We start from the raw sequence: 12,555 nt of genomic DNA on the forward strand, positions 1-12,555 counted from the left end.
CCTCCACACGCCCTCCCCCAGCCGCCCGCTCCTCGGCGGGCCAGGCCGGGCCCCGGAGCGCGGCGCCGGCAGGCGGGCGGCGGCCGCGGCGGAGGGCAGCCCCCGGCGGCGCCGGCGGGCCGGGGAGGGGCGGGGGGCCTGGCCCCGGGGCGGTGGTGCGGGATGCCGCCGCCGCCGGCGGGCTGCGTCCTCTCTCCGCGGCTGGTGCTGGTGTCGGGTGGGTGGCCGGGTGCGGGCCTCGCCCCCCAGCCGCCTCGCCAGGGCTAGCCCGGCCGCGCGGCGCCGGGAGGGGGCCGGGCGGTCCGGAGGAGCCCCGGCCCTATTCCGCGCTGCGAGCTCGCCCTCTCGCGGCTCCCCGGCCCGGCCGCCGCCGCTGCCGCCCCTCTCCCCGCCCAGAGGCACCCCGGGGGCACCATGCAGGCGCAGCAGCTGCCCTACGAGTTTTTCAGCGAGGAGAACGCGCCCAAGTGGCGGGGGCTGCTGGTGCCTGCGCTGAAAAAGGTGAGGAGCGCGCGGAACCCTGCTTCGCGGCTGCAGCCCCCAGCGCGGGCGCCGGGCTGGGCGAGGGCTGGGGAGGCGGGGCGCACAGGGCAGTCTTTCTTCCCTGTCTCATCGCCTCTCCTGAAAGGACCGCGCACATTGAGGTTCCCCCATACTAGGCTGGCTCTCGGTGTTGACATTCACCCGATGAGTGGGAAGGCCGCAGGAAGCCAGGGAGTTTGTCCGAAAAAGCCAACCACCGATGCCCCCTTGATTCAGACAACAGTTGGAGGAGCCTCAGTTTTCAGTGGAGGTCAAGGCAGGACACTTTTCCGCCTTCTGGGTCTTAGGGCAGAGCTGCTGTCAGCCTCCGGTTTTAGGTGTCCAGTACTCGTTTTACTGGCTCGAGAATGCTCTGGCCATAATGCTTGCTCTAAGTAATTGCGAGCTTGCCTGCCAAGGAGAATGAGGCCTGCTTTGCTTTTCTTTGCTCATCTCATCCTCAGTAATAGCTCTCCATTATCCTAACACCCCCTCTCCCCCATTAACAGGGGCCGGTGCCCTTACCATTATTGTCAGATTTTGCTTGGGGGTGGGTGGTTTGAGAATCTTGGTACAGTCATTTGGTTTGTTAAGAATTTTTAACCCATGTATGTTACTTTCAGCTTGCCACTTTGTTAACTAAAGTTACATTGCAAGTGTTGCTACATTGTAAAAACTTCTAAAGCAACATTGTGACTTAGTAAATACAGTATTAAATCATCTGAAACCGGTGTGTTTGAATGAATTTAAAAAGATTATTTTTGTTTCCTTTTCTTCATTTACCTTTTCAATAGACATTGTTTTAATATTGTTTCTTGTTTTCTTGTTGCTCAAAGAATGGTCATGCTCTCTAGTTAAAAGTATAATTTTGCTCCTGAGAACTGAGATAATGGTGTACCTTTGCTAAACATTTATACTTTGCCATGAATATCTTAAAAGGTATGATATTTTTCCAAGGCTAGCAACTTTTACTTTGCTTTTGGCCTGCTCTCCCCCTCTCCCTCTTGGTGTATTACAATGGAAACTGTATGGTTTGTTAGTAGAATTTGCTCTACTTCAGATTTAGGTTGTTGACTTTCCCTCTCAAGTGTTTCACTAGTTGCAAACATATCTGTGATAATTTCTAAGAAAATCAAAGAGATGTCATATGCCTTCCATTTTTGATTCATAAGGAATTTCATCAGGTTTCATTCTATTTATTTTGCTTTACCTGAAAACTTGACTTATTAGCTTGTAATAGAAGGGGACAAGTATGTCTCAGTGACACTGGAAGCTGGTATCCTGACAGGGCAAGGAGACAATGAAAGTTTTTTCAAGATGTGTTTAAAACAAAACAAACCTCATAAGGCATTACCAGTTTGGGGCCATTTTGTTGGAAGTGAGCAGCTCCTTTCCTGAGGGAATCACCAAGATATCACAGAGGATCTTTGTAGTAGAGAAAGAGCACTGTAGGGGTTAAGCAGACCTGCTCTAATTGCCACATGGGTGGCCCTTGTTAAATCTATCCACAGACACATTTTATTTGACTGGCACAGTGTTGTTTTATTTTTAAATGTAATTATTTGCCAATACTTAAAAATGAGAAATATTACATAAAACCTCAATTTTCAGTTTTTTTGAAGAATAGGAAAATCTCTCCACTTAAAGTCCTCATTCAAGCAAGGCAGTACACGGCTGGAGTTGAGTAAATGTTTTCCCTCTTTAGACAGGGCATGCATGTCCAGTTTTCCACATTCCTACTGGTGGTGTTTGCTGTTTGCTTATTTACATAACCCAAGTTTTGACTTTAAACAGAATACCCTTGAAGAATTAATGGGAGGAATGGAAATGTACACAATCTACCTGATACGTAAGGTTCTTTCAGTAATTTAAATATCCACCAAACAATAATTCTGAGACACCAAAGACAAAGTTAAAAATATATTTCTTGGCCAGATATGCTCTTGGTAGCTCAAAACCTGCATTTTCACCTACCTGCTGGACATTTCATGTGAATAAGTCCATATCTTGAACTCTTCTTCTGACTTACTAGACCACTGTGCCCCACTGTGTTCTCTCACCTCAAGTCTCTGGGTTGGCTATTCCGTTCACCTGGGATGCCCTAATTTGCTGGACTGGACTTTTGTCATCCTTTGGGACTCAACCCTATAGTGTTCCTAAGTCTCCAGTGCTGAATTGGATATTACTCCTTTGTTTTCTTTTAGCCCCCTATCCTAACTCTTAGCAGTGATTTTTAGGTGTTTACTGTGTTCCTCTTCCACCAACTCGATCGATGCTTTTGGAGAACAGGGATGATATCTTACCCCCATTTTATTCCCCTTACATACACTGTCTGACATCTGTTAGGCATTCAATTTTAATAAACGAGTAAGGGAATACCCACTAAAACTATCACCTTCCTCTCCTCCATCTGCCAGTTTTTAAATTTCTTTTTGATTAATAGCTTTAGTATTTTATTTGGTTCTATACTCTGATTTTTCTCTGTGCATTACTGACCACACAGACTAAGGTTGTATGTTTTTTCCCCTTTGATATTGTTCTATTCCTTCCTCTAATTACTCTAATTGAACCTCCTTTCCTAATGTGATAGCCTCTTAATTTAGTTCATTGCCTCCCCACTTGCCCTTTATTTTCCAAAATTCAGAAATTGTAGGATCGTTCTGAATATTCACACTATTATTCAGAACCCTTAATGTCTTTTGAGTTTAATGTAGGATAAAGTGCAGTTTTTAGCATGGAAATGATGGTGATTTGGCTTTATTCTGATCTTCCGACTGGATTCCCTTCCATAATCTTTCCTGTTCCTTATGGTTTAGCCAGGTAGTGCTGCCTGAATATGTTCAGAATGTTCCACTATATCTCTTTCCATCTATCAACTTAAGTCCTACCTTATCCCACAAATATATCATGCCTACCTCAGACCATGTATTGCTTTTGGCACTAAGGATACAGAGGTAAACAACATAATCGGAAAGACTAAGTTAGAACATGATGGAAAGTGGTAAGAGGTGAGTCTGGAGAGAGAACTGGTTGTACACTTTTTTGTTAAGTTGGAGTTAGGAGAGAAGCCACAGGAGGATTGTTGTTTGTTTCAGGGTGGGACTTATTTCCTTTTTGTACTGGGAATTGAACCTAGCGATGCTTTCCACTGAGCTCCATCCCCAGCCCTTTTTATTTTTATTTTTTTATTTGGAGACAGGGTCATTCTAAATTGCCCAGGCTATCCTCAAACTTGTGATCCTCCTGCCTCTGCCTTCACAGTTGCTGGAATTACAGGCAGGACTGGTGGCACACCTGGCTACTGAGAAGTTAATAGGAAAGTAATACCAGAATTGAATTTTAGAAAATTCACTTTTGCCACAAAATAGAAAATGGCCTGGAGAAGAATGAGACCTGAATCAAGGAGAAAAGTTAGAAAGTTAGTTTGATAGTGAAACTAAGAGATGATATACATTTGAATTAAGAGTACGTTTGAACTAGGATGGAAATGTGATGGATTCTGTTTGAGAGATGTTTTTAAAAGGCAGTATTGATAGGATCTAATGATGGGGGAAGTTAAGGAAGCAGGAAGAGTTTTTGGTTTGCGTGCCTTTAATCAGGATAGAGAATTGTAGAGGACTTTGGGCTGGAGAGGGTGGCTTAATAAGATGATTTTTGGACATGTTGATTTAAAAGTCCCTTTGGGTTATCCAGCTGTACTTTTCCAACTGGTAATTGGCTGTTGATATCTGATGAAGCAGATTTGAAACTTTAAAGCTGTAAGTATAGTCAGATTCAGTGGTGCACACCTGTAATCCCAGGGACTTGGAAGCTGAGGCAAGGGATTGGCAAGATGAACGTCATCTTGGGCAACTTAGGAAGACCCTGTCTCAAAATATATAGGGCTGAGGATATAACTCAGTGGAAGAGGACTCCTGGGTTCAGTCCTCAATATTAGGGGCAAGGGGGATAAGACTATAGATAAAATCTGTGTTTACATGAAGATTTATGCATGCATGTTTCATGGCAGTTATGTTTGGCCAGAAACTAGAAATAAATCAAGTGTCCATCAACAAGAATGAATAAACAAATTATGATATAGCCATAAAATGGAATAAGAAGGAATGAAGTATGGCTGGGGGTAGCTCAGTGGTAGAGCACTTGCCCAACATGTTCAAGGTCCTGGGTTCAATCCCAGCATTATAAATGAAAACAAAAGAAAAAACTACCAATACACATGACAACATGACTGGATTTTTTTAAAAAAAATTTTTCTTTATTTATTTTTACAGACTGCATTTTGATTCATTGTACACAAATGGGGTACAACTTTTCGTTTCTATGGTTGTACACAACGTAGATTCACACCATTCATGTAATCATACATGTACATAGGGTAATGATGTCTGTCTCATTCCACCATCTTTCGTATCCCCACCCACTCCCCCCTCTCATTTCCCTCTACATAATCCAAAGTGCCTCCATTCTTCTCTTACACCCCCCCCCCCCCCAACACCATTATGTATCATCCACTTATCAGAGAAAACATTTGGCCTTTGGTTTTTTGGGATTGACTTATTTCACTTAGCATGATATTCTCCAGTTCCATCCATTTACCTGCAAATACCATAATTTTATTCTTTATGACTGCATAATATTCCATCGTGTACATATACCACAGTTTCTTTATCCATTCATCTGTTGAAGGGCATCTAGGTTGGTTCCACAATCTAGCTATTGTGAATTGAGCTTGTATAAACATTGATGTGACTGCATTACTGTAGTATGCTGATTTTAGGTCCTTTGGGTATAAACTGAGGAGTGGGATAACTGGGTCAAAAGGTGGGTCTATTCCAGGTTTTCTAAGGAATCTCCATACTGCATTCTAGAGTGGCTGCACCAATTTGCAACTCTACTAGCAATGTACAAGTGTGCCTTTTCCCCATATCCATGCCAACACCTATTATTGCTTGTGTTCTTGATAATAGTCATTCTGATTGGAGTGAGATGAAATCTTAGGGTGGTTTTAATTTGCATTTCTCTAATTACTAGAGACATTGAACACTTTTTCATATATTTGTTAATTGCCTGTATGTCTTCTATAAAGTATCTACCCAGTTCCTTAGCTCATTTATTGATTGGGTTCTTCGTATTTTTGGTGTAAAGTTTAAGTTCTTTATAAATTTTGGAGATGGCTGAATCTTAAATTTAGTTGAAAGAAGCCAAACCAAATGCATATATACTGTATAATTCTATTTACATGAAATTATAGACTATGCAAACTAATGTAAATTATTGGTTGTTTTAAAGAGAGAATTTTATGTTCACTCATCTGGAGTGTGTTGATGATTTCAGGGAATATATACATATGCTAGACCCCCCCCCCCATGCCCCTGTACCCCTGCTTTTTTTGTGTGTGCTGAGGATTTAACTCAGAGATGCTTTACCACTAAGCTACATCCATTCCTAGCCCTTTTTCATTTTTTATTTTGAGCCAGGTTCTCACTAAGTTTTTTAGAGCCTTGCTACATTGCTGAGACTGGCCTTGAACTTGGCAATCCTCCTGCATCAACCTTCTGAGCTGCTATGCTAGAGTTTTTCATATTGACCAGTTTTAGATATGTACAGTTTATTATATGTCAGTTGTAGCTCAGTGAAGGTGTTTATTAAAAAGTAGGTGGAACCATCCACTGAAAAAAAATAGAGTAACACTGAAATAAGGTTGTCATCAAATTGGGGGAGGGGAGTGGAAAATAGTATGTAGGGAGAGGACTGAGGGGAAGGAGAGTCAGGTGAAAGGAATGAGACCTAGAGTCTGAGAAGCTGGAGAGGAGGGAGCTTCAGGACAAGAGTTTACCACGTTAGGCTACAGAAAAATAAAGTGTCTAGAAAGTGTTAGACTTGATAGCTAAGGGATCATTGGTAATTTGTATCAGACCAGTTTTATTTGAGAGTAGATGAACATGTGTGAAAAAAGAATGCAGATGACCTCCCCCTACCTCCTGATTTTAAGTGAAGAGAAATGAGATACTGCTTAGGCAAGAAGGAGATCAAATTCAAGGTTGGGAAGACTTTTTTGCTTCTTACTGGAAGGTGATGAACTTGTTAAGTGTCTTTGGGGAAGGAGCTGAACAAGGAGAGAGTATAGCAACACAAGCAAAAGAATTTGCCCTGGACTGTTTGTCAGGTACTATCTTAAACACTTCACATGTGCTCCCATTTGATTCTCATAGATACTATTATTGCTTCCATTGCACAGTGAAGAAGACAGATTTGGAAAAGCTGATTTGCCCAAGTAATTTGGTTACAGATTCTCCTCTCTCCTCTCCTCTCCTCTCCTCTCCTCTCCTCTCCTCTCCTCTCCTCTCCTCTCCTCTCCCCTCCCCTCCCCTCCCCTCCCCTCCCCTCCCCTCCCCTCCCCTCCCCTCCCCTCCTCTCCTTTCTCTCTCTCTCTCTCTTTCTTTCTTTCTTTCTTTCTTTCTTTCTTTCTTTCTTTCTTTCTTTCTTTCTTTCTCTTTCTTTTTCTTCTTTCTTTTTCTTTTTTTTTTAATGGAAAAATCCTTGTATTTCAAGACAAACAATTTGTGTATTATAAATTTCCAATTTTCATTCAAATAAGTCCAGGAACATAATGTAACTCTAAAATGTTATGCTTTTTATACAATTCACAATTTTTTTTTCTAAAATGAATTAGGAAAAGCAATATGCAGTAATAAAGATCATTTGCAAAATAATTTTATGCCTTTTTAATAGTGCACATTAATTATACAGAATAATGGGTTTCATTATAGCATATTCCTATATGCATTTAGCATACTTCCATCATTTCATCCCCCTTTCCTCTCCTAATTCTCCCCTACTTCCTCTTCTGTAATGGTCTTCCTTTACTTTCATGTTGCCCTCCTCCCCTTTTAACCCTCTAGATTCCATGTATGAGGAAAAAAAATGCAATACTTGTTTTTCTGAGTCTGGCTTATTTTGCTTAACAGGATGATCTCCAGTTTCATTTTTCTGCGAATGTTCTTTAAGGATAAATAATACTCTAGTGTATATGTGCCCCATGTTCTTTAGCCATTCATCCATTGATGGGTCCAAAGGCTGATTCTAAAACTTGACTTTGTGAATTTTGCTTCAATAAATGTGGGTATTTCTATATTATGCTGTCTTTCTTTCTTCCATCTAACCCAGGGGCACTTTACCACTGAGCTACATCCCCAGCCCTTTTTTTACTTTTTATTTTGAGACAGGGTCTCACTCCAGTGCTGAGGGTCTCACTAAGTTGTTGAGGCTAGCCTTGAATTTGTGATCCTTCTGTCTCAGCCTTCTGAATCACTGGGATTATAGGCATGTGCCACTGTGCCTGGCTTCTGCTGACTATAATTCCTTCAGGTATATGTTCAGGAGTGGTATAACTGGATCGCATGGTTGTTTTTAGTTTTTTGAGGAACTTCCGTAGTGGCTGTACATTCCCACCAACCCCCATCCTCACCAGAATTTATTGATTTTTGTATTCTTTTTTTTTTTTTTTTTTAATCAGAACCTCCCTTTCCAGTCTGCACCTTACTGCAGAGTATTTTTTTAAAATATATTTTTTAAAGTTGTAGATGAACACAATACCTTTATTTATTTTTATGTGGTGTTGAGTATTGAACCCAGTGCCTCCACATGTTAGGCAAGTGCTCGGCAAGTGTTCTACCACCAATCTACAACTCTAGCCCCCTGATTTTTGTTTTCTTAATGATAGCCATTCTGATTGGGAATCAGATGGACTCTCAGTGGTTTATTGTTTTTTGTTTGTTTGTTTTATTTTGGGTATCAGGGGTTGAAACCTGGGGCACTTAACCACTGAACCATATCCCCAGCTCTTTTTTGTATTTTAGAGACAGGGTCTTGCTGAGTTGCTTAAGTCCTTGCTAAGTTGCTGAGGCTGGTTTTGAATTCACAATCCTCCTGCCTCAGCCTCCTGAGCTGCTGAATACAGGAGTGTGCCACTGACCCTGACCTCAGTGTCCTTTTTTTTTTTTTTTTTTTTTTTTTTCAGTTGTAGATGGACATAATGCCTTTATTTTATTTTATTTTATTTTTTTGCTTTTATTTTATTTATCTGTTTTTATGTGGTGCTGAGGATCCAATCCAGTGCCTCACATGTGCCAGGCAAGCGCTCTACCACTGAGCCACAACCTTAGCCTCCTCAGTGTACTTTTGATTTGCATTTGTCAGATGTCTGAAGATGTTGAGCATTTTTTCGTGTAATTAATGGCCATTTGTAACTTCTTTTGAGAAGTTGTTTGGTTCATTTATTGATTTGCCCATTTATTAATCAGGTTATTTTGGGGGTTAAGTTTTTGAGTTCTTTTTATATTCTGGATATTAATCCTCTGTCAGAAGATTTGCTTGCAAGGATTTTATCCCATTCTGTAGGTTGTGTTTTCACTGTTAATTGTTTCCTTGGCTGTGCAGAAGCTTTTTAATTTGATGTAATCCCATTTGTCAGTTCTTGCTATTATCTCCTGAGCTATTGGAGTCCTATTCAGGAAGTCATTACCTGTACCTTTATCTCAAGTGTTTCTCCCATTTTCTTCCAGCAGTTAACAAGTTTCAGGTCTTATACTTAGGTCTTTGGTCCTTTTGTTGTTGTTGTTGGTGGTGCTGAGGTTTGAACCAAAGGCCTGTGTGCATGCAGGGCAAGCACTCTACCCACTGAACTATATCCCCAGCTCTTTGGTCCATTTTGAATTAATTTTTGTACAGGGTGTGAGAGAGTCATCTAGTATCAATCTTCTATATATGAATATCCAATTTTCCTAGCACCATTTTTTTTCTTTCTTTCTTTTTTTTTTCTTTTCTTTTTTTTTTTAGGTCCTGGGGGGATTAAGCCCAGGGATGCTTAACACTGAGCCACATGCCCAGCCCTTTTTATGTTTTATTTTGAGACAGGATCTCACTAAGTTACTTAGGGCTGCGCTAAGTTGCTGAAACTGGCCTCAAACTTGTGATCCTCCTGCCTCAGCCTCCCAAGACCCTGGGATTATAGGTGTTCTTTTGTACTTTCATATAAATTTTAGGGTTTTTATAGTTCTGGGAAGAATATCAGTGGTATTTTGATGCACTGTATCTGTAGATCTTTTTCTATAATATGGCCATTTTAACAATATTCTGCTGATTGATGTACATGGGAAGTCTTTCATTTAGTGGCTTCTTTAATTTTCAGTGTTCAGAGTTTGCATTCCAATTTTTTCTTTCCTTTTTTTTTTTTTGGTTTGGTACTTGAGATTGAACCCAGATGTGGTTTACTGCTGGGCTACAACCCCAGCTCTTAAAAAAAAATTCATACACACACACACACACATGTACACACATATATATATACATATATATACACACATGTATGTATACATATATATACTTTTTTTTTTTTTTAAGACAGGGTCTTGCTAAGTTCTTAGGGTTTTGCTAAATTGCTGAGTCTGGCCTTAAATTTGTAATCCTCTTGCCTCAGCCTTCTGGGCCACTGGGGTTACAGGCATGCACTGCCATGCCCTTGAATCTGCATTTTAAACGCTGTGGTATGCTACCTCTGGCAAGGTGGTGACTTTCTTTCCTCTGAGATGGGAGCAAAAGAGGTAAAAATGGGTTTGTATGTTGGGAAGCAGAGAGTTTGTGCTTGGTAGCCTTTGTTTTCATACTAGAGTAAAAGGCAAGATTATTTATGTAGAGTAAGGAAGGGAAATCAGTGAGGAGTTTAAGAAGAATGATGAAATTTTCAATCTACTGCTGTGAACTGTGGAGATGGAGCCAACCAGTGATTTAGAAAGGAATTGCTAAGCTGGAGAGATGGCTCCACTTGGAGAGCGCTCACCTAGAAAGGAATTGCTGAGCAGTGCTCAGTTTGGAGACCATAGATTTGGAGTAGCAATGGTCTGGCAGTTGTGAGATTTTCCTCCAGCAGTTCAGATGAATGGGTAGAGAAGATCATTGGTTGTAGGTAGCTGCAGTAGAGACTAAGTAGGGATATTTCAGGTGATAGGAAGTAAGACTATAAAAAGGGTCATGGGCCTGTATGGTGGTGCAGGCCTGTGATCCCAGTGACTCAGGAGACTGAGGCAAGAGGATTGCAAGTTCAAAGCCAGCCTCAGCCACTTAGCAAGACCCTAAGCAACTTTAAAAAAGGGGGGGGGGGACTAGCTATGTGGTTAGGCACCCCTGGGTTCATTCCCTGATAATAAATAAATAAGTAAATAAAATCTAAATGAGTTTGAAGAGGGGTAATGGAAGTAGATAGGGGATTATGCTTAGAGATGGTGACATTCGTTATATTCTAGACTTAAGATTCCCAAAGATAAGGGAGATAAAACAATTAGGAGCTCTGGAGTTGGTTTATTCAATCATAGGATGATGATGAAGTCTATAAGGATTATGGTATATATCATAGTGGAGGGAAGACTAATACAGAATTGGCAGAGAGGTTCAGAAATAATGGCAATAAGTGTGATACTATAAGTGGCAAGTAATCCTCATACTCTCTAATGTACTAATATAGCTGTAGATGGAATAAGAAAAGAACTTTGCACTTCATCTTATAATATTTTTGTCTTTGAGTGTGTATGTGTCTGTGTTTGTCTGTCTGTGTATTGAGGGACCCCATGCATGCTGAGTACTGGCTCTTACCACTGAGCTAAACCTCCAAGCCTGTGACCAAATTTTTATCCTAACATTCTATTACGAAAAATTTTAGAAACAGAGAAAAATTGGTAGATGTTATAGTAAATGCCTATGTATTTCATTATCTAGATCCTATAATTAACAATTTTGGTATATTAGTTTTATCACATGCCTACCCATTCCCTCCCTCCATCCATATTCCATCTTGTGCTTTAATGTATTTTGTAATGAAGTTGCAGACATTAGTATACTTTACTCCTAAACACTTCAGCATGCATATCATTAAACAGAGTTCACTATTTTGTTTTAAAGTTCTCTTTGTTTTTTAGGAAAAACATATGAGCAGTGGAATACACAAATGTTAACTGTATTATTTAATGAGTTTTGACAGATGTATACAATCTAAGTCTCTAAGATACAGAACATCACTACTACTCCTGAAATTTCCTTCACGTGCCTTCTTAGTCAGTCCCTGCCCCATCTCCCGGAGGAGATCACTGCTCTGATCTTTTTTTTGTTTGTTTGCTTTTTTGTGGTGCTAGGGATCGAACCCAGGGCCTTGTGCGCACAATGCAAGCACTCTACCAACTGAGCTATCTCCCCAGGCCTGCTCTGATCTTTTATCATCCCACATTTATTATTATTTTTTAGAACATCACATAAACGAAATAGTAGTATATATTTTTGGTTAGGCTTTTGAGGTTGTGTTTTTGAGAATTCAGTCCCTTTTTTCATAATATGAATATCCTTGTTTGTTTATCTAGTGGATACCTGGAATACATGTTTTAAGTTTGAGCTATTATGAATAAAGCTACCATAATGTTCTTATACAAGTCCTTTTGTAAACCTGTACTTTCATTTCTCTTGTGTAAATACTAAGGAAGTGGCTTATAGGCTGTCTAGTTTATAAGAAATTGCTAGAACTTTTCCCAAAGAAGCTGTACCATTTTTATTCCCATCAACAGTGTATGAGAATTCTAGTTACTCCACATCCTTGGCAATATGTGGTGTTACCAGCCTTTAATTTTGTAAATTTGGTGGATATGTAGTGGATGTCCCAATATGACTTGGTGTTAACCTGATAATTAATGGCATTGAGCACTTTTTCATGTTCTTGGTGACCACTCACCTTTGAGTGGTGTCTGCTCAGATCTTTTGTCAGTTAAAAAAATTGAATTATATTTTTAACCTTGAATTTTAAGAGTTCTGGGTAACTGTCCTTTGTCAGATACATATTTTATGAATATTTTCCTCTAGTCTGTTGTTTGCCTATTTTCTTTTTTTTTTTTTTTGGGGGGGGGGGTGCTGGGGATCGTACCCAGGGCCTTGTGCTTACAAGGCAAGCACTCTACCGACTGAGCTATCTTCCCAGCCCCACCTATTTTCGTAATA

At 40.5% G+C, this 12,555-nt stretch overlaps 1 protein-coding gene across 3 annotated transcripts in view; it reads left to right on the top strand.

The window, feature by feature from the left end:
• The first annotated feature begins 232 nt into the window (after window positions 1-232).
• Window positions 233-12,555, top strand: part of SOS1 (SOS Ras/Rac guanine nucleotide exchange factor 1) — a 121,904-nt gene continuing 109,581 nt past the window's right edge. For all 3 annotated transcript variants that reach the window (XM_079109853.1, XM_079109854.1, XM_079109855.1), the window contains exon 1: window positions 233-501. In XM_079109853.1, coding sequence (XP_078965979.1) covers window positions 415-501 — 87 coding nt within the window. In that variant the 5' untranslated portion in view covers window positions 233-414. The remainder of the gene's footprint in view (window positions 502-12,555) is intronic.

This window comes from Sciurus vulgaris (genome assembly GCF_902686455.1).
Source record: "Sciurus vulgaris genome assembly, chromosome: 14".
Lineage (NCBI taxonomy): Eukaryota > Metazoa > Chordata > Mammalia > Rodentia > Sciuridae > Sciurus > Sciurus vulgaris.